Here is a 23,123-nt window from a genome sequence, read left to right on the forward strand (position 1 = left end):
TAAAAAAAATTCGATTACGCAGGAATTTTTAAAAAAAGAATAAAATAAAAAAGCTTTAGACAAAAAAAAATAAATTTGGTTATTCTTGTTTCTTCTCCTCAGCAGCTGGGATGTCATCAACTTTATCTTTAACAACAGCAGCTAAAGAAGGTTGTTGTGCTGGTTCTTTCTTCTGTTGCTGTTGTGGCTGTTCCTTCTTTTGTTGCTGTTGATTATTTTGTGGACTCTTTGCATCATTCTTGTTATCTCCTGGTTTTGTGGATTCATTTGGTGGTCTGAGAGGAGGAAGCTTGTTCTCTTGCTTCCACTGTGACTTCCTAGGAAGAGAACGTGACATTGATACAGATCCTGACTCATTTCCACCGTTAACGGATCTTCTTGTATTTGCTGGTTTAGCTCTGAGGACAATCTCACGGTTCTTCTCGTTGTCTTCGAGAACATGTATTTCTGCTGCAATAACATCGCGCTTTTCGGCTCTTGAGTCGTTGAATTTTGTAACTTCGAGCTTATGTTGGGTAAGAAGTTTATTCTTTGCAACGCGGTAGTCATGGTTGAGACGGTTTTGTGCATTCTTAGCTTCTTCTTGCTCTAAGTTGTCAGCTTCTACCTTTCTTTGCTGAGCTTCATCATAATGACCGGCGAGGGCGAGAGTTCTTGCTGTTTCGCGAAGTTCGATGAGTTGTTTTGGCATTCTTCTGTATTTGTCTGGCATTTCTTCACGCCACTTCTTTTCAAATTCTTCAATTTCTTTTGTTTGGCGTTCTTGCATTGCTTGTTGCTTTGAATTTGTATCCTCATCGAATTTCTTGAGTTTTTCTTCTAATTTTTGCTTCTTTTCGTTGAGAGAGTTCTGAGTTGATTCGTTTTGTTGTTCTTTTTGAGTATTTGTTTGGCGGGTTTGATCTTCTTGCTTGCATGCTTCAAGAATAGCTGCAGCATCCTTGGCGCCAATATAATCTTCTTTATCAAGGCAATACATCTTATATTTTGTCATATAATTTACAAAATAAGGCAAATCATCATTGCTAATAGATTCAATAGATTTCTTCTGCATAACAGTTGTTCTCATTGCCTCGTAATCTGCATCCGATTTAGGCTGGGATTGCTCCTGTTTTGGCGCCTCCCCTGACATTTTCTATTTAAAAAACGTATTTTTTTCACCATTCTCAAAATTTCGCATTGTGTGGATAAAGATTTTTTATTCAAACGATAAGGTCTTTGCGTGCACGTACAGCCGAATATTATAGGATTTGTTTCCTTTCGTTCCCTAGAACGAGATTGAATTCCTCGATTACTCAGATAACTCATCAGCTCCTTTAGAGCAGTGACTATTCCTAGGTCATATTATTTTCAGCGTATCAAATTTAAGAGTTAGTAAGTATTTCTCTGAAGATATCGTTTTTGATCAAAACTTTCATATATCAAGATCACACAAGTAAAAACTGGGCTGTATACTTTCAAAATATAATTAATACAAATGATCTTTAAACTATTGAAACTAGTTTAGCAAATATTTTTTTTTCGAAGTATCGATTTCAGCATGTTTCCTCAAGAAAACATGTAAGTTTTATGGAAGTGTGGTTTAAATATAATAGGTTATTCTTTCTCTGTTGAAATCGTAAATATGAAATAGAATATTCAATGAAATTCAAAGTATTGACACATGATAACTTAGTCTTAGTTTATTTAGCTCATGCAGCTATGTTTATAAAGCTCATAATTTGATATTTAAAAGAAATTTTCAAAATGTATAATTTTGGCAATTATATAAATAGGGATAGTTATATTTTCAGTCCCTCATGTGTTATACAGTATTCAGATAATGTAATAAGTTCTTTCAAAATATTTCATTTATGGAACTTAATGGAAATGATGTATTAATAGATGGAAATGTATTGACATGGAAATCCATGATATTTGAAATTGGAAAAATAATGAGTAAATATGCTTATAACCTTGGTATGGATGCGTTTTGTAAATATGAATTTGTAGATTATCTGGCGAATGTATTCGAGTTAGCTAAATGATTGCTTTGCATTTTTGACCGATATTCTATTAGAGGACTTTTGAAATAAATCCGAGTTTATTGAAACACACTTCAAAAAGCGCAAAAACTGCAAATTATTGAATAAATATTGATTGTAAAGGATAGATCAATTGATTATCATCTCAAATTAACTGGTATACGAATAGAAAAAAATGAAAAGAGTCGAAGGCAATTTTTAAGCTGAGAAAATTGCTTAAATACGATAATATAATATATATCAACTTTGAAATTGTTGACTAACGCTTTATTAATAAAATTGCTATTGGAAAATCTGAGAAAGGGAATAATTTCAGACGTAATATTGAGTCGTTTGCTCAGATAGTAAATATTTATTGTTTAATTACATGTTTTTTTGTGAACAGTGCGAATAAGAAAATTTAATGAAACGTGAAGTATTTAATTGGAGCGGACTAGCGTGGAATGATTGCCCTTAATGAGTTTTAAGAGATTTTGTTGTATTGAAAGTATTTGCTTAAGAATTGAAGCAAGTTTTGATTGAATATAGTAAATTTTATGGCGTTCGAATAATTAAGAAACAGATATTGAGAATATAGGAAGCATAACAGTCAAATTGTAAGTAAGTAACAAATATGACAAGCTTTGTGAAAAATGAACAAATTAATTGAGGATAAAAAAATAAAAATTATTAAATCGGTATTCATAACATTTATTGTATTAAGTGAATTTATTGCATCGACCAAGTACGAAGTTTAATTTTGTTATAGACCGAAAATAGATTTTTTCGGTTGCCTCTTCAAATAATTGAAAGAGTGATACTATTATAGGTTTATTATATTATATAGCATATAATCATGCTATAGCCGAAAATTATAAGTTTTGAGAAGATTGAATATAACACAAATAAATTTGAATGTAAGTTAAATTGCTTGTTGTTTTTAATAGCTATTTAATGAGAAATCCAATATTGCAAAATTCAAATTGAATGATTGAAAGAACAGAAAAAGTCATTCTTTTCAATTTCGAATATGTTTCATTGTATTTATGATTATATGGCAAATAAGATATTTAAACTTGATTTTTGAAGGAAATTTCACAAAATTGAAATAATTCAAATAATTTTTATTCAAAAATAAACTAGTTATTTGAGGTTAATACTAATTATCTATTCAAACTACAAAGTTTGTAATTTAAAATATTTTGTGAGATCAGATTGAATTAATTCAAGGTTCTTTTCAATTAATATTAATGACCATATTACGCATTTTCGAACATTCTAAACCAAATATATAAAAATGGGAGACGAATTTTAAATTTGCTAGACATGGGGGAGTTGTCTGCAAAGTTTTAGCTCTTATCTCTAACAAAAAATTAATTTTTAAAAAAATGACCGAATACGTTTCACAGCGAGAAAAAAATAAAAGGCAAGATAGAATTTTCTAGACATAAAGAAGTTGTTTACCGAGTTTTAGCTCTTATCTCTAACAAAAAATTAATTTTTAAAAAATGACCGAATACGTTTCACAGCGAGAAAAAAATAAAAGGCAAGATAGAATTTTCTAGACATAAAGAAGTTGTTTACCGAGTTTTAGCTCTTATCTCTAACAAAAAATTAATTTTTAAAAAAATGACCGAATACGTTTCACCGCGAGAAAAAAATAAAAGGCAAGATAGAATTTTCTAGACATAAAGAAGTTGTTTACCGAGTTTTAGCTCTTATCTCTAACAAAAAATTAATTTTTAAAAAAATGACCGAATACGTTTCACAGCGAGAAAAAAATAAAAGGCAAGATAGAATTTTCTAGACATAAAGAAGTTGTTTACCGAGTTTTAGCTCTTATCTCTAACAAAAAATTAATTTTTAAAAAAATGACCGAATACGTTTCACAGCGAGAAAAAAATAAAAGGCAAGATAGAATTTTCTAGACATAAAGAAGTTGTTTACCGAGTTTTAGCTCTTATCTCTAACAAAAAATTAATTTTTAAAAAAATGACCGAATACGTTTCACAGCGAGAAAAAAATAAAAGGCAAGATAGAATTTTCTAGACATAAAGAAGTTGTTTACCGAGTTTTAGCTCTTATCTCTAACAAAAAATTAATTTTTAAAAAAATGACCGAATACGTTTCACCGCGAGAAAAAAATAAAAGGCAAGATAGAATTTTCTAGACATAAAGAAGTTGTTTACCGAGTTTTAGCTCTTATCTCTAACAAAAAATTAATTTTTAAAAAAATGACCGAATACGTTTCACAGCGAGAAAAAAATAAAAGGCAAGATAGAATTTTCTAGACATAAAGAAGTTGTTTACCGAGTTTTAGCTCTTATCTCTAACAAAAATTAATTTTTAAAAAAATGACCGAATACGTTTCACAGCGAGAAAAAAATAAAAGGCAAGATAGAATTTTCTAGACATAAAGAAGTTGTTTACCGAGTTTTAGCTCTTATCTCTAACAAAAAATTAATTTTTAAAAAAATGACCGAATACGTTTCACCGCGAGAAAAAAATAAAAGGCAAGATAGAATTTTCTAGACATAAAGAAGTTGTTTACCGAGTTTTAGCTCTTATCTCTAACAAAAAATTAATTTTTAAAAAAATGACCGAATACGTTTCACGCGAGAAAAAAATAAAAGGCAAGATAGAATTTTCTAGACATAAAGAAGTTGTTTACGAGTTTTAGCTCTTATCTCTAACAAAAAATTAATTTTTAAAAAAATGACGAATACGTTTCACAGCGAGAAAAAAATAAAAGGCAAGATAGAATTTTCTAGACATAAAGAAGTTGTTTACCGAGTTTTAGCTCTTATCTCTAACAAAAAATTAATTTTTAAAAAAATGACCGAATACGTTTCACCGCGAGAAAAAAATAAAAGGCAAGATAGAATTTTCTAGACATAAAGAAGTTGTTTACCGAGTTTTAGCTCTTATCTCTAACAAAAAATTAATTTTTAAAAAAATGACCGAATACGTTTCACAGCGAGAAAAAAATAAAAGGCAAGATAGAATTTTCTAGACATAAAGAAGTTGTTTACCGAGTTTTAGCTCTTATCTCTAACAAAAAATTAATTTTTAAAAAAATGACCGAATACGTTTCACAGCGAGAAAAAAATAAAAGGCAAGATAGAATTTTCTAGACATAAAGAAGTTGTTTACCGAGTTTTAGCTCTTATCTCTAACAAAAAATTAATTTTTAAAAAAATGACCGAATACGTTTCACAGCGAGAAAAAATAAAAGGCAAGATAGAATTTTCTAGACATAAAGAAGTTGTTTACCGAGTTTTAGCTCTTATCTCTAACAAAAAATTAATTTTTAAAAAATGACCGAATACGTTTCACCGCGAGAAAAAAATAAAAGGCAAGATAGAATTTTCTAGACATAAAGAAGTTGTTTACCGAGTTTTAGCTCTTATCTCTAACAAAAAATTAATTTTTAAAAAAATGACCGAATACGTTTCACAGCGAGAAAAAAATAAAAGGCAAGATAGAATTTTCTAGACATAAAGAAGTTGTTTACCGAGTTTTAGCTCTTATCTCTAACAAAAAATTAATTTTTAAAAAAATGACCGAATACGTTTCACAGCGAGAAAAAAATAAAAGGCAAGATAGAATTTTCTAGACATAAAGAAGTTGTTTACCGAGTTTTAGCTCTTATCTCTAACAAAAAATTAATTTTTAAAAAAATGACCGAATACGTTTCACAGCGAGAAAAAAATAAAAGGCAAGATAGAATTTTCTAGACATAAAGAAGTTGTTTACCGAGTTTTAGCTCTTATCTCTAACAAAAAATTAATTTTTAAAAAAATGACCGAATACGTTTCACAGCGAGAAAAAAATAAAAGGCAAGATAGAATTTTCTAGACATAAAGAAGTTGTTTACCGAGTTTTAGCTCTTATCTCTAACAAAAAATTAATTTTTAAAAAAATGACCGAATACGTTTCACAGCGAGAAAAAAATAAAAGGCAAGATAGAATTTTCTAGACATAAAGAAGTTGTTTACCGAGTTTTAGCTCTTATCTCTAACAAAAAATTAATTTTTAAAAAAATGACCGAATACGTTTCACAGCGAGAAAAAAATAAAAGGCAAGATAGAATTTTCTAGACATAAAGAAGTTGTTTACCGAGTTTTAGCTCTTATCTCTAACAAAAAATTAATTTTTAAAAAAATGACCGAATACGTTTCACCGCGAGAAAAAAATAAAAGGCAAGATAGAATTTTCTAGACATAAAGAAGTTGTTTACCGAGTTTTAGCTCTTATCTCTAACAAAAAATTAATTTTTAAAAAAATGACCGAATACGTTTCACAGCGAAAAAAAATAAAAGGCAAGATAGAATTTTCTAGACATAAAGAAGTTGTTTACCGAGTTTTAGCTCTTATCTCTAACAAAAAATTAATTTTTAAAAAAATGACCGAATACGTTTCACAGCGAGAAAAAAATAAAAGGCAAGATAGAATTTTCTAGACATAAAGAAGTTGTTTACCGAGTTTTAGCTCTTATCTCTAACAAAAAATTAATTTTTAAAAAAATGACCGAATACGTTTCACAGCGAGAAAAAAATAAAAGGCAAGATAGAATTTTCTAGACATAAAGAAGTTGTTTACCGAGTTTTAGCTCTTATCTCTAACAAAAAATTAATTTTTAAAAAAATGACCGAATACGTTTCACAGCGAGAAAAAAATAAAAGGCAAGATAGAATTTTCTAGACATAAAGAAGTTGTTTACCGAGTTTTAGCTCTTATCTCTAACAAAAAATTAATTTTTTAAAAAAATGACCGAATACGTTTCACAGCGAGAAAAAAAATAAAAGGCAAGATAGAATTTTCTAGACATAAAGAAGTTGTTTACCGAGTTTTAGCTCTTATCTCTAACAAAAAATTAATTTTTAAAAAAATGACCGAATACGTTTCACAGCGAGAAAAAAATAAAAGGCAAGATAGAATTTTCTAGACATAAAGAAGTTGTTTACCGAGTTTTAGCTCTTATCTCTAACAAAAAATTAATTTTTAAAAAAATGACCGAATACGTTTCACAGCGAGAAAAAAATAAAAGGCAAGATAGAATTTTCTAGACATAAAGAAGTTGTTTACGAGTTTTAGCTCTTATCTCTAACAAAAAATTAATTTTTAAAAAAATGACCGAATACGTTTCACAGCGAGAAAAAAATAAAAGGCAAGATAGAATTTTCTAGACATAAAGAAGTTGTTTACCGAGTTTTAGCTCTTATCTCTAACAAAAAATTAATTTTTAAAAAAATGACCGAATACGTTTCACAGCGAGAAAAAAATAAAAGGCAAGATAGAATTTTCTAGACATAAAGAAGTTGTTTACCGAGTTTTAGCTCTTATCTCTAACAAAAAATTAATTTTTAAAAAAATGACCGAATACGTTTCACCGCGAGAAAAAAATAAAAGGCAAGATAGAATTTTCTAGACATAAAGAAGTTGTTTACCGAGTTTTAGCTCTTATCTCTAACAAAAAATTAATTTTTAAAAAAATGACCGAATACGTTTCACCGCGAGAAAAAAATAAAAGGCAAGATAGAATTTTCTAGACATAAAGAAGTTGTTTACCGAGTTTTAGCTCTTATCTCTAACAAAAAATTAATTTTTAAAAAAATGACCGAATACGTTTCACAGCGAGAAAAAATAAAAGGCAAGATAGAATTTTCTAGACATAAAGAAGTTGTTTACCGAGTTTTAGCTCTTATCTCTAACAAAAAATTAATTTTTAAAAAAATGACCGAATACGTTTCACAGCGAGAAAAAAATAAAAGGCAAGATAGAATTTTCTAGACATAAAGAAGTTGTTTACCGAGTTTTAGCTCTTATCTCTAAAAAAAATTAATTTTTAAAAAAATGACCGAATACGTTTCACCGCGAGAAAAAAATAAAAGGCAAGATAGAATTTTCTAGACATAAAGAAGTTGTTTACCGAGTTTTAGCTCTTATCTCTAACAAAAAATTAATTTTTAAAAAAATGACCGAATAAGTAGTATATGAGTGCGGGTTTTGTGACTTTTTTTGTAAACGTAAGAATTCATACATTATTGAACAATTTTGTATCATTTTTTTTAACATATGAAGTAAAAAATGTATGATTCTTACGGTTTTTATTCTTACGTTTTTGAATAAATCAAGATTTAAAAAATTTTCAAAATTGTAAGACATTTACACTCAACCCATACATAATGAAATAAAAAATAAAATTTTTTAAAAATAAACACATTAAAAAATTAACATTAATTTTAAAATAATTTATTTTATCTTTTATAAAAGAAGCTATATATAGATGATGTCAGATATTCCGCGATTAATTAAACATCATTTAAATCCTGAATGGGTTAAACTTCAATTTAAAAATAAACTTTAAAAATTCATGTCTTACGAAAAATTAAAACTTAGTTATGTTTATTATTTTATTTTTTTATTTTGTATGAAATGAGCGTCAAAACTAACAACGTTAAAAAATTAGGATTCACAAACGAGGAAATAAAGGATATATTAGAGGAGGCGGGTTATGAAGTTAATAAATATTATTTAAGAAATTGTCAAAAATTTGCCGAGTTATTAAATGATTTAGATTATGATGGAAAAATGAATAAAGATGATGTTATAAATTTCTTATATCCTACATCTGAAGAAGAAAAACCTAAAGAACCTGATGTTTTCCCTGAATATTATGAAGAACGAATTAAAGATGATGAATATGATGAAATTGAAAGACTGGAAAAAATAAGAGATGAAATAGATGAAAAAATTAAGGAATTAAGAGAAGTTGAAAAATATAATGAAAATGAAGTAGAGGGTTTAATGAATATCCCAGCTTCAGAATCAGAAGTACAGAAATCTCATGAAGAAAGATATAAAAATTATGTCTCAGAATCAACACAAAATTTATTAGATGGTGAAATAGACGAAACACTTTCAGAAGAAGGTACTAAATTTATTCGTAAACATAAGTTACAATTTATTGATAATGAAGAATACCCCTGTATCCTACTTTCACCCCCTCTCGATTCTGAGAAATTCAAAAAAGCTCTTAAAAACGTGACATATGCAACAAATACGATTAAGAAAGAAGATCATGATATTTACACAAATTATTATTTAAATAAATGCACAGGTGTTGATAAAGTTTTTGATTTATTAGATAAAATATCAAAAGAAACCATTGGAACCTATAAAATTTTATGCGATTGTGGTTTCATTATTGAAGATACCAATAATGTTTCATATGAAAGAACAGCACCGAAGGAAGATGAAGTGGAAAGGTCTATACCATTTGTTATTAAGAACATAAAAGATATGAAAACTTATAAACATTATATTTATTCATTTATTTCAGAAAAAATGGAAGCAACCCATAAAACATCATCTCATCATTTTATAGCTATTCATACATTCCTTTTCAAAGTTGTGAAATTAAATAAGACAGGAATTAGATTTAATGTATCAGGGTACGCATTCTTGAGTAAATTAAAATGTATTCGTCACGTCGCAGATGATAAAAATTTATGTGTTCTTAATTCATTTTATGGACTTTAACCCTGGACTCTCTGAGTCTCGGACTTTAAAAAAATAAACTTTATTTTTATTTATTTTTTTAATTTTTATTCTTACATAAATGAACAAAAATGGAACAGCAAAAATGAATGATAATCAAATAAGAGCAGAAGGTAGAAGGTTATTTAAACGCTTCTATAACATTCCTGATGGTGTTAATCCTAAAACTCGTAGAAGTTATTTAAATGAAGCCATAGATGCATATGAAGGATTTGACATTTCATCAGAAAGTGAGAGATTAGCGAGAATGTTAAATGTTAATATTGATTTTTATTATTGTGACCCTCAACCAGAAGACGTAGACATTAACAAGGTAGACTTTCCATTAGTGGAATCAATAATGATAGATCCAGAATTTGAAACAATAAATATTTTATTAACACAAAGTCCATGTGGAAAACTTCACGCTGACAGAATTACAGACGTTGAAGCACTCACAGGATATAAAGTTTGCCCCTTTTGCAAAGAAGAAGTATATTCTATCCGTGATGATCCAGAAAGGAAAAACCAAAGAAGATTTTTAAAACATTGTGAGAAATGTAAAGAAAATAATGGAAGATTAATTCAAGACGTTCAATTGCAAAACACACAACAACCATATACACCACATATTACGAAACAGAAGATATATCAGTGGTTATTAGCTCATAATTTGCAGGAATATTATCAACCGACAAGATATTATATTACTTTTGACTTTGAAACATTAGAGACTAAAGAAGAATTACAACTTTCTGAGTGTGCAACTTTGAACGCTTACTTAAAACCATTCATGGTATCATCAACTGTCAAAATAAAGCCGCAAAGCGGCGAGGTCGTAGACCGTGATAAAACATATACGAGGAATTTTTGCTTAACTTCAAGTGATTCTTTTATTTCTGATTGGATTGAGTTTTTATTTTCAACCTGTTCATTAGTTGCTAAATCAAATATTGAACAATATGATGAATTATTGAAGTCTCATACATTAAATGAAAAACAGAAGGAAGTATTTAAAGAACTTCTAGATGAGGAATTCAATAAAGTGAATATCATAGGTTTTAATTCGGGAAAGTTTGATTTAAATTTAATTCTTCGTGATTTAAACACTGCAAAATGGAAAATAAAATCAATGCTGGGTTCATCTTCACAATTTAAGCAAATCATTGTAAAGAAAACAAACGTTCCATATGAATTGAGATTTATTGACATCAGAAATTATATAGCGGGTGGGACATTAGACCAATTCACTCGAGATTTCGGAAACAATAAATCACGTGTTAAATCCTTTTTCCCTTATCAATTCATCACGTGGGAAAATTACGAAGAAGAATTATATAAAGAGGAACCATTCACTCAAGATTCATTTTATTCAGCATTAACTCAAGAAACTATATCAGATAGTGATTATCAAATATATCTCAATGATGCTAAAAATTTTAAGAATAGATTAGAATATTTTATTCATTATTGCAATAAAGATGTTGAAATTATGATTGACCCAATTGATAAAATTATCGAAGAAACATTTGTTTATAAAATTGACATGCTTCATAATCTTTCTTTATCATCGAATGCATCAATGATTCGTTACGCTTTAGCATATAAAGACTTTAATCCTAATGAAAAATATCCTGAGGAAGAGATAGAATCAAGTTTTGAATTAACGAAAAAGTATTGGAAATATAAAATTGAATCATATAAGAAACAAGATGAAAAAGCAGAAAGAGATACTAAAAATAATGTTTCAATGGATGATTTTCAATACTATCACGATTTAATCCTTTCATCTAAATGTAAAATGTGTGGTAAAGCGTTTACATATGCAAATAAACCAACATTAGATAGAATCGATAATGAAAAACCACATACCAAAGAAAATTGTCAGTTAATGTGTTGTTATTGCAATGTCGTAAAATCAAATAAAGATGAAGATGTTCAACGTTTAAGAATCAATTTAAGAAATTATGCATTAAAAAATAATTTACCAATGACTTTAGATTCAGTTGAAGCTTATCACATTCTCCGTAATGGAATTACTGGTGGTCTATCAAATGTTCAACATCGTGTTAATCTTAAAGGAATCACGCACATTAATAAACTTTCATATAGTCCAGAAACTAAAACTGTATCAAATGAGGACACCACCAACATCATGACTCATTTCGTTGGAGTTGATTTTAATTCATTATATCCTTCATCATTTTCATCTAATCCTCATGATTTCATTCAATATACTAACCATAAAATGTATATGCCGGGAAGATTGAATGGTGTTATCATTTGTGATACAGCAACAAAGAAAGCAAAAGCACTGGGAATTATTAGAAAGAAAAATACTTTATTCGTGGCTGAAGTAAAGGGTCACATTGATGAAAAATACATTAATGATTACATAAACTTTTTACCGATAATAAGAAACTTAGATATTATCACAGATGAAAAAACAATTGGTAGTTTTATGTATAATTACATGAAATCAAACAATCTACCAGTTGACCAGAAACAGAGAAAATTAACTCAGTTAGCATCAACACACAACCAATATCAACCATTTTCTTCTTATTATCTTTGGTATCTAATCGACAGATTTCATTTTATCATTGATGACATTCAATCAATTTTAACATTTACTAAAAACACTTGCTTTAATGAATTTGCGAACGAATTTATGAATGAAAGACAAAAGGCTGAATTAGAAGGAAATAAAGGAAAAAGTTTATTTTGCAAGATTTCACTTAATGGATCATATGGTTACGATGCAATGAATACACAAAATTACGCAAAGACTAAAATAATGAATGCACAGAAGGCACGCGTTGCATGTATGTCAAATAAGTTTAAAAACATAAGAGAAATAGGAGAAGATACATATCAAGTGATGCTTAAAGATAGATTTTATAGATGTGATACATGTTTACAAGAGGCATTCTTCACTTTAGATAATGCTAAATACTGGTATTTGGTTTTCATTTATGATTTTATGTATAAATGTATGAATGTTAATCGTTTTCATTTCATTGAAGGTGATACTGATTCATCTTATTGGGCAATCGCTGGCGATCCAAATCTTCCTAACACTCAAGCATTTCAAGCAATTGTTACCGATAAACAATTTTATGATAAAAACATTTACAAATTCGCACCTTTTGATTTCTTCTGTTTTGATGAGAAATTTAAACCTAAATTAAAGAATAAAGCTGAAGAAAAAGCACATGAGAAGAAGTTATTGGGTTTAGCAATTGAGAAACAAGGTGATAACATGGTTGCTTTATGTCCTAAGTGTTATACATCATTCAACGGTTCAATTGATGGAAGTGATTTTAAAAAGATTGCACAAAAAATGAAAGGTGTTAGTTTACGACAAAATAAACAATTAACACCTAAAAATTATTTGGATATAATAAATGATAAAGTGATATTTGATGGTCAAAATATTAATTTACAACTTAAAAACGGGTCAATGACTCGCTTAACAATCGGTAAGACCGCATTAACAGGAGCACACACTAAGGCTGTATGTTGTGAAAATGGATGTTGTATGCCATTTATTTAATACAATTTATTTTTTATTTTTAATGAAATACCACAGAAGAGACAAAGAGGTGGGCACCCTTAAACATTTATTTTATTTTTATATAAATGGATAACACAGATTTAAAAAATTTAATTGCTGATTTAATATTTAATCAAAATTTTCTTGATTATTATGATTTAAAAGCATATCTCCAAAAACATAATAAAAATATAACGGGTGATGATATGGAATATTATTATCCATATTATAAAAATGAAATTTTGAAATATCATGATAAAATAATTTCTAAAATTAAAGACAAAATTAAAAATAATGAATATACAAAGGGAAAAAGTAAATCACAACTTAAACAGTTGAAAGATTTCAAAAATAAAGTATTAACAGAAGAAGATATTGATGGATTATATAATTTATATAATCCCGAGCCACAAAAACCAAAGCCAAAGGAACAAAACACCCAGGCCCTTCAGACCATAAATGATGCACAAGCTTTAATTTATGATTCATTAGTTAAACCATATTCAGCCCGACTTTTAAATGAAGATCAACTTTTGGAATTCATCCTTCAACATAAACTCGAAGCGGGAAAGTATATCAAACCTTTATATACAGCATATTTAAAACAAATGAATAGAATACATCCAGAATTAATGAAAGGAGGAATGAATTCCAAAATCAAAGCAGATAAAATTAAACCACTTACAACACCAAAACCTCCAACAGTAGTACCTCCTCCTTCAGTTAATCCTTCATCATTCACTTTATTATATCCATTTCAAACATTTAAGAAGCAAAAAGATTTTAAAAAGGATTTCAAAATATTAAATAAACCAATTGACCCAAAAATTCAACCATTAAAGGAAAAATTTAGTCGACCTTCATTTGCTCCATATCCATATTCATACGAAATTGATCATCTGGAATATTCAAAAGGAAACGTTACTTATTTATTTGCCATTAACATTAACACCAGATATTTATATTGCATTCCGGTGAAAGGGAAAACAGAACAGGAAACAAGAAGAGCTATACAATACTTACTAGATCATGAAAGAGTAGATAATATAAGGGGTGATGGTGATAAAGGATTTCAGGCAGCTATGGCTCATTATTTCCCACAAATTAATTTTTACTTTTCATCCTCTCCATATACGTTTCATAATAAAATAGTTGATGCGGTAATGAGAACTCTTAGAGATGCGTTAGGGGTTAACGGTCAGATATACTGGGATGGAAATCATGACTCCATCATACAACAGTTAGTATATTATTACAATAATACATGGCATAGAACTATAAACATGAAACCAGTGGAAATGAAAAATGATATTTCAAAAGAATGGGAATATATTAGAAAGCAAATGGAAAAGTTAAATGATGTTAAACGTGAACAAATTAATTCAGGGCTCATGAATTTTAAACAAGGAAATAAAGTTTTAATTCATCTCGATTATGGAAAAACTGATAAATCAATGACAAAAAGAAGACGAAGATTTGACACAATAGCTGAATTTGTTAGATATATTAACGGCAATGCATTAGTTGAAGTTGACAATAAATTAATAGAAATTCCGATTTATTTTATTACTCCATTATATTTAAATAATATTTAATTTTTTTTATTTCGTAAGAAAATGAGTGACAACAAAGCAGTCAAGAGTCCAGACAATGAATATAAAAAGAAACTAAACAGAATTAAATCAAAAATATGCTATTACAAAAAGAAGTCGCAATGTGGTGGGGTTGAAAATGATAAAGAAATAATCGAAAAATTAGAAACTTACCGTTCAATCCTTAAACTGAGTGAAGCAAAAATAAAAGAATTTAATAGAATAAATAAATTGATTGGAAGAGATGAATTTAATAAAGATGAATTTTTAAACTCAATCCAAATTTAATTTTTATTCCTCTTCGACAACGTCTCTCTTTCCATCATTACTGCATAACCACATTTTCTCAATTTTAGTGGTTTGTTATTTTTAACATGTTCTTGCATCATTTTTATCATTTCCTCCCTTGTTATGATTCGTGGTAAATTTTGAGCTTGTGGGGTATTCATTTATGATAAAAATAAAAATTTGTTATCAGTTATTTTATCGTTAATGTTTTTAGGTTATTCAATAATTAATTATTTTGAATAACTGAAGGGGTCACCAGGTCACCAGGTGGTCACCAGGTAATTTAACTTCTCTGAAAAAATGTGACAACATGACATTTTGACAACATCACAGGAGGAAGGCAGTTATGACTTATTTTTGAATAACTGGGAAATAAATTTACGTCAAATATGCAATTTATAAAATCTTATGTCGACAGGCTACGTAGCACAGTGGTCTAAGGTGGTGTTATAGAGGGGTCAGGGTCTGTGGTTCGAACCGCGACGGCGCCGTATTTTCTTATTTTCTTTGTTTGTCTTGTTTGTCGTGAATAAAAAGTGTCATAAAAGTGCTCTATCTTCCACGGGAATAAATAAAAAATTTACTTTATTTCTTCTTTATTTCTTCTTTATTTCTTTGTTCCCGTGGAAGAAGGGTTTTGCTGTTTTTTCTCAACCGAAATCAATTTGTGTATATCCTGAAACGTGATGTGTATGGTTTCCTCCTCCCTCAGTGTTACTCCAGTAACAATCTATAGCAAACTTAACGTTGTCTTTAACATCATATCCTTTACCTTTTATCATTGCTGACCAATCCCAATATCTATGCTTATGCCAACCCGCTTGAGATGTACTTAAATCTATGTAGTGACTATGTGCAGGTAAATTTTCACCTGAAATCGTTTTACTTCCTCCTGTTTCCTTTGAAGAGTTTGCACAATACAAAAACCTGTCAACTATTTGTTTCCACGTACCGAAACCCAGAACTGTTGCTGGATTTGTTGAGTTCATTGACGTATAAATAGAGCCTATAGGATATAATGTTTGAAGAATTTCTGTCTTTAATGTTTGAAGCTCTTTTTGTCTGCTTTCTTGTCATATAAATCTTGAGCAGTGAATTTAATATTATGTTCATCCTTCATGACATAAACATCTTTACATCTAATGTTTCTCATCGTCGTTATGTCGTCATCCGATGTTAAACCTTGTGGAAAGTTAGGAGGTTTACAATATAATACATCCCCACCAGTTTCTTCAACCGTTCCTTCAATACTTTCTATAGCAACAGTTGTAAAACTTGTATGTGTATGGTTCTTATCTGCCTTCTTCATTAACTCATTGTTAACATAAGTTTTATCTGCTTTAAGGTCTAAACATCCTGAAACCCATCCTGTATCGGCTTTAGTTTTTAAAATCTTTGATGTCCATTCATGATACCATTCAACCCTTTCTATAATTTCATTATCTTTTTCATTAACATATTCCTTATCTGCCTTCTTCATTAATGCACTAGCCACAAGTCCCTTATCTGCTTTCTTCTCTAACTCACTATCCACGTATTCCTTATCTGCTTTCTTCATTATGTCATTTAGGAAACCTTTTATGAATTCCTCATTTAAATTAAATCTTCCAATCTTCAAAACTTTAGGAAATGCATTTAATGCGTAATATCTTTGTTCTTCTGGTGGAATTGATGTTATATCATCCGTTATTCCTTTAATTTTTGAATTCATAAATAAAATTTCTTTTATATTTGATATCACTGCACCACCTTTGCAAACGAATTCGAAATGGTCATTTTTCAATACTATCTCCAAATCTCCATATTTCAACCTTTGCGTTTGTTCTGCCGTCTTTGAATTATATGCATATATGGCGTATGTAATGGTCTGTGCCTTAAGTTGTTGTGGTTGCTGTTGTTTAATCATTTATTATGATTTAAAAATAAATATTTAATCCGTTATCTCATCACCTATTTTTTCTATTTGAAATTGCCATAATATTTCATTCATGAATTCTAAATCACAATCAAATAGGTCAGTTATTCTAAATTTAATATTTGATAAATCTTTTGAATGAAGAATAAATGAATTCCCGGATAATTGAAACGGATATGATAAAGAAAATATGTTTAAGTTGATGGATAAAATGTTTTGTATTGATGGGTAAGAGTTAGGGTCTAATGTTTGATGTGAAAATCTCATTGGGGTATTAACTTTATCACATTTGATTAAAATGAAATTGGAACCAGTGTCAGAATACAAAACATCCCCAACATCTTTTTCAAAATTTAATATCCCCAACAATGAACGAAGATGAGGAGTACAAAATTTAATTTTCAGCGGAAATTTAATAAGGTTATTTATTTCATCAAGTTCAAAAAGTTTATCAGGTTTTGATTTAAAATTTTCTTCATACCATATGATAAATGATTCATTTAAATAACTTAAAATCGTGTTAATATCCCATTTCGTTATCACATTATTTATATACATATCATACGTTTTTCAAGGTCATCTTTAATAAATGATATATAATCTGAAGGGTCTAAAAGAATGGGATTAAATTTACCACTCACAGAAACGAGAGTAACATTATAAATTCCGCTAACTGTTAAATTTAATTCACAGCTATTATTCGAAATAATATTGATAATTGACATTTTTTTATTACGATTAAAAATATGGTAAAGCGTTATTTTCCAGTGATAAATAAAACTAGGATAAGATTACCTCAAGAATTCATAAATTCAACGAATAAGAAATTCATTCATGTTATAAATTTTAGTGTTTTCAGAAAATATGAGTCAATGTCATATTCATCATCGGGTTATATTTCACTTCATTCAAATTTAGTTCAATCAAACCCATATAATGACCATTTCATAAGATTTTCAGATGGTATTAAAAATGTAATTGATAGATTAAAATATGAACAGATTGACAATATCGAATTTTTGGAATTTTGGTTTAAATATCCCGATGGAAAAAAGATTGAATTTAAAGATAAAGCTGATACTATAACAAAAACAATTACAATGACCGATCCGGATAGTGGGGAACAAAAAGAAATAAAACAAACGATAGAAACTGGTGAAAGGTCAATTATTATTGATTATGATTCAAAGGATTATTATTCAATAATGTTAATGCTTGAATATTAAATGGCCTTAACAAAGAATTTTTCAAGTGATATTTTATATTCATCAACTATTTTATTATAAATATCATTATATGTTAAATGAAGTTCAGTTGTTGTTCCGTTCTTTGATATCTTAATTGTGCTAATATCCTTTATAGGATTTATTTTTGCAACTGTTCCGCAGCATGAAACCTCATCATCTATGAAAAATTGAATCTTCACGTCTGAATCTTGAACATCACAAAGAATGGCAATAATGTGAATTAATGATTCATAAGGTAAAATAATTAAACCGGATTGATCAATTAAATTTATTATTGAATCATAATTATCAGTTATTATATCACGGTAAATTTTCATTAATTCAGAATTAATGTCTATTTTATATGGTGCATTGCGACTGGAATCGTAGATTCCTGGGTTCTCGATGTTTGATGAAAGAGGTGGGGGGTATGTTGGATATGTGGGAATTTCAACGGGTTCTTTACCGGGTTCAGATAAAATGATTGGGTCTCCATTCTCATGGTTTTCTTCATTCTCCTCCTTTTTCGGTAAGTCACGAGTTAATAAATTTGGTTGAGTTGCTGACCTCGTTAATTCGGGGCTAACATTAACTTTAACATTTTGAATAATTCGTGATTTATCATCATTTACGTTATAACCAACCGTAATCTCTGCTTTTGCGTTAGTGTTCTTTTGACTAGTGAAACGTCTTCTCATTTATAATCGAATAAAAAAATATATTTAAACTTTTATTTTGCTGGAACTTTTGAATCTATTATTCCCTGTATTTGTTCATGAAGTTGATTTTTAGCATTTTCATCGAAATTAATAGACCTAATATATTCATTAATTGCATTCTTATAATCATCTGATTTCTCAAATTTTCTTTTATCTGATTCCTTAACTAAATCATAAGTTAAACCTCGTTGCTGATATAATGGTTTCTTAATTAAATCTTTGAATGCTTGAGATAAAGCACCTGATGCAATTCTTGCTACTATAATTGGTTGGAATTGCTGTTTAAGTTCATCTTTAACATTTGCGAAAACTGGATCGAATAAAGCAACTTTAAAGAATTTCTTAGCTGGAATTTCAGGTCTCAAATTTGCATATTGACCATCAAACTGGTTAGAATATCGTGGTAATCCATCCGGTCCCTCTTCAATAGCATTTAATTCTTCATTGAAATAAGAATATGGATTATGACGGTATGAATTAATTGGACCATTTTCACCTTCTCCAATGTATTGTTTAACAGCTTTTCCATTTTCATCAATTGCATAGGATAACATTCATTATATGCTTTACGTTTAGGATAATCAGATACAGTTAATTTATACCCATTTATGACTTTAATATTACCTTGACCATCAGTAACGAAAACTTCATTTATACCATCAGGTTTTCCATTTGGACCCGTAATGTCTGCTTCGTGTGCTTCCCAATTTGGACCATGACGTTTGGCATATGCTTGAGCTTCTGGTAATGTTAAAACATTTCGCATTTGTTTAACATCTTTTTGAAGACCAGCAACAATATGAACTAATTCTTTCATTCCATCAGGAACTTTCATAGTTCTATTATATACACCCCTTTTGTTTGTCCCTTGTTTTAATGGAACCTGTAGAAGATTTGCTATTTCTGTCATGTTTAATTATAAATAAAAAATAAAAATTAATTATAAAAAGTTAATCAAATTTAACACATCCTTTATTTAAATCAACTATTATTTTCCCATGTTCACCTAATTGTTGATATTGTGTGTAAAGTTCATTAATGCTCATTGGTAAATTCACTTGATAAAGCATAACGTTCAACTGTTGACGACTAAACCCACTGAAAATGAAAAGGGTTGATAGATTTGATTTAATGTTTGTGCTTAATGCTTTGAAATATTGAACAGCCATGAAGAATGAAACACTGAATGTGTCGACATTGAGTTAATAATTGATTAAAATATGATTTCTCATTAGTTATTAGTTTTGATTTCACGCATCATCTAGAAAAATTAGTGAATGCAAAAATTCTCTATCAAAATTTGAAATAGAAAGTGTTTCAAATAATTCATCCCGTTGTTTATCAATAATTTTATCCTCTAATCCTTGCTTCTTGATTGTATTATATAATTCTTTATACATTAAAAAGTTTTTTAAATAATCTTCTGCTTCTTCTTGTGATAAATAAATAATTGGAATTTTGATTAAATGCTTTAAAGATTCAAATGTATCATCTGAAGGTGAACCTGAACGGTTGATATAAATTAACACATGTGAATGGGGTGAAGTGTTAGCAATAATGATAATTTGTTTTAATATCGTTAATGTTTTACCTTTATTCTGTTTACCAATTGCTGCAGTGATTGAATTTAAGTAACATTCAGAATATGGAATTTTCATTAATTTTTCCTTAGATAGAGCATTTCTATTATCACTCAATGCTTCATTAATCATATCATCTACGTATGTATTATATACTCCCGCTAATTCTTCATAAGGAGTGGATGAATTTAAATCCATTTAATCAAAAATAAATTTATAATTTTAAACATTTCTATTCATCAATATTTCATCATATGAACTTCTATACTGCGGTGGTGTACCTGTTGGATGATATTTTCAAACTTCATCTGTGTGTCCATGTCCAATATGTAGTCCTAGTAAACAAACCTGAGGAGGATTTGTCACCTTTGAACAGTAAGTGTCATTTTCACCCTGAATGATTGGATAGGCTTTCACTTGTACTGTAACTTGTGATTGAAAGTTTCTAATCCATCAAAGAATATACCCGCTCCATCACGTTGAACTGGAATAGTGCATAAGAATGAAGTTTGGTCTTTCCATGTTCTAGTTAATGGCTTGCCATCATCATCATTTAGTGGTCTAGTTAATGAGTCCTCGTATTCTTCCGTGCATTCATTCACTCCATCTAAATCAGAAGCTTGAAGCATACGTGTAAAGAATATGTCACCCACTGTGGTCATCGCTTGATCGGGGAAGTTTCTGGAATCTATAGTGACCTGAAGACCTCGAAGCATTGGATTTTCTAAAACTGTTCTTTGCATTGCATTCTTCGGAAATGCTAACACAACATCTGTAACATTATGAAGAGCGTATGAGAAATCTGAGCTGATACCTTCAGGAGTGATGCAACCTCCATTTAGTGAACGAACGTCAATATGTTGAGCTGGAATCATGAATGGATCTTCCTTACTGAATAAACGTGGTATTGCTTTAACTGATTCTTCAATTAAACCATATCCTGGTGTAATACATTTATCCTCTAAAACTTCCATCTTTGTGCATGAAATAATAACGTCTTCAACTGTTGCGTCAGCAGATGTGGCGGCTAAGCTTGTAATTAATTTGGCAGGAAGTCCGATTTGTTGGAATTTGCGATCATATTTATAAACATGATTCATAATCTTTTCATAATTTTCATCAGTTATCTTTTCATAAACATAATTTTGTAAATCAGCAACTCTTAACGGGTCAACCTGACAAAATACTAAAGTATCCCTGAAAACATAATATTTAAGAATGATTTCACCAAATGATTTAGGATAATCATCGAACGCCTGAAATGCTAACAAATCATTTACCGGAATAATCATATCAAAAGTGATATCAACTTCTTCATTTGCTTTCTTGAAAACTTCTGAAGGGTCAATATATTTACCACATACTGAGTTATCATATTTTTGAACATTATTATATAACGAATGAACAAACTTTTTAACTTTCCTTTCTGATTTTGGTTTATATGTTGCAAATGCGAAAGATTCACGGGCGCAATCCATCTGAAGATAACCGGCATCACCTCTTTCGGTTTCTACTTCTAATTGTTTAAAGCTTTGATTTGATGATTTGTAACCAACGAATAAACGCATGCATTTAAAAGCGGTATCACATGTGAAAGCTTTATTTGAAACTAGAGTTGCTTTAACTTTGCGTTTAATATATGTGTCACCTAATTGGTTCACATCATGAGCCGGATTTGTAATTCTTAAATGAGTTTGTTTATCATCAAAATATGGAGTATCAGAGTCATAGCATGAACTTTCAAGTTCTCTATAATACCATCATTCTTTGCGAATATTTCATTTATCTTTTCGAATGAATGAAACACATTTCCATTAATCTTTGGTGTTTGGTACTAAATAGTCGTCAATTAATTAAATAAAAAATCAAAATTAAAAGATGAAAATGAATTTTTAATTTTAATGAAATAATCAACTATGGCTGCAGGATTCTTTAAGAAACTGTGGGATAAAGTAAAAAGAGGAGCGCATAAAGTTTGGGAAAATGAAGAAGGAGGAGCAAATTGGATATTTAAGAATAAAGAAGCAATTAGTGACATTGCTGAATCAATAACGCCAAAAGCTGCCCCAATAAGAGAAATTTTAAATAAAGGAGAAAAAGTTTATCAAAGACTACAACCGATACTAAGATAAAAATAATATTTATTTATTTTTCCACTATCTACCCCCTATTTTATTAAGTATTCCTTCAGCTATTCCACCAATTGGCGTTACCTGCTTGTGCTCCCATCGCCGGGTTACCTGCTTTAGTACCTAATACTCCACCTATGATAGTTCCTGCCGTTTTCGCTACTGGTGCCAAAAAGTTTGCAACAGGTTTAATAACCTTTTATAAACCCAACCCGCAGCTTTCTTAATTCCATCCCATAATTTTTTAAAGAATCCTGCCGCCATTTCTGATTTAATATTAATTAAAAAATATATTTCATACTTATATTCTTAATTTTTAAAATAAAAAACCGATTTTAAAAATAAATGAAACGAGGCGGAAGAAATAATAAATGAAAGTGAAATGTTCAACAAAAAATAAACGTTGTTAAACCAATTACTGAAATAAAAATTTTTTCATCTGTTGAAGAATTTAATGACTATTATGCTAATAATAAAAAATTATTTGAAGAATTGACAACAAAAATAAAATGTTTAAAGTTGATGGATTCAAAATTTCAAAAATAAAAGGAGTGGTTAGTTTGAAATCTATTC

The 23,123-nt window shown here is 29.1% G+C and overlaps 6 protein-coding genes and 1 pseudogene across 7 annotated transcripts, besides 3 other annotated features; 5 read left to right on the forward strand and 2 right to left on the reverse strand.

The window, feature by feature from the left end:
- Positions 1–17: 17 nt before the first annotated feature.
- TVAGG3_0260470 (uncharacterized protein) lies at positions 18–1,132 on the reverse strand (the record flags this gene model as incomplete). Its single annotated transcript, XM_001298866.1, has 1 exon — positions 80–1,132. One exon carries the CDS (start codon positions 1,130–1,132, stop codon positions 80–82), a length of 1,053 nt encoding a protein of 350 aa, XP_001298867.1.
- Positions 1,133–2,766: 1,634 nt separating this feature from the next.
- Positions 2,767–3,603: a mobile genetic element.
- Positions 2,767–3,603: a terminal%2Cinverted (terminal inverted repeat of Banshee-A1 transposon ID:TVAGG3_0260480).
- A 4,755-nt stretch (positions 3,604–8,358) lies between these two features.
- Positions 8,359–20,493: a mobile genetic element.
- On the forward strand, positions 8,442–9,127 carry TVAGG3_0260500 (uncharacterized protein; the record flags this gene model as incomplete). The annotated part of the gene is made up of 1 exon (XM_051228329.1): positions 8,442–9,127. A coding segment is annotated over one exon (686 nt), but the record flags the coding sequence as incomplete, so codon positions are not given.
- Positions 9,628–10,457, forward strand: TVAGG3_0260510 (uncharacterized protein; the record flags this gene model as incomplete). The annotated part of the gene is made up of 1 exon (XM_051228330.1): positions 9,628–10,457. A coding segment is annotated over one exon (830 nt), but the record flags the coding sequence as incomplete, so codon positions are not given.
- Positions 10,519–11,792, forward strand: TVAGG3_0260520 (DNA/RNA polymerase superfamily; the record flags this gene model as incomplete). Its single annotated transcript, XM_051228331.1, has 1 exon — positions 10,519–11,792. A coding segment is annotated over one exon (1,274 nt), but the record flags the coding sequence as incomplete, so codon positions are not given.
- Positions 12,217–13,101, forward strand: TVAGG3_0260530 (DNA/RNA polymerases family; the record flags this gene model as incomplete). Its single annotated transcript, XM_051228332.1, has 1 exon — positions 12,217–13,101. One exon carries the CDS (start codon positions 12,217–12,219, stop codon positions 13,099–13,101), a length of 885 nt encoding a protein of 294 aa, XP_051098062.1.
- TVAGG3_0260540 (integrase core domain-containing protein) lies at positions 13,188–14,393 on the forward strand (the record flags this gene model as incomplete). Its single annotated transcript, XM_051228333.1, has 1 exon — positions 13,188–14,393. A coding segment is annotated over one exon (1,206 nt), but the record flags the coding sequence as incomplete, so codon positions are not given.
- TVAGG3_0260550 lies at positions 15,632–16,458 on the reverse strand (annotated as a pseudogene). The gene has a single exon. A coding segment is annotated over exon 1 (827 nt).
- Positions 20,494–23,123: the final 2,630 nt, after the last annotated feature.

The sequence above is a fragment of the Trichomonas vaginalis genome, chromosome V (assembly GCF_026262505.1).
Source record: "Trichomonas vaginalis G3 chromosome V, whole genome shotgun sequence".
NCBI classification, from domain to species: Eukaryota; Parabasalia; order Trichomonadida; family Trichomonadidae; genus Trichomonas; species Trichomonas vaginalis.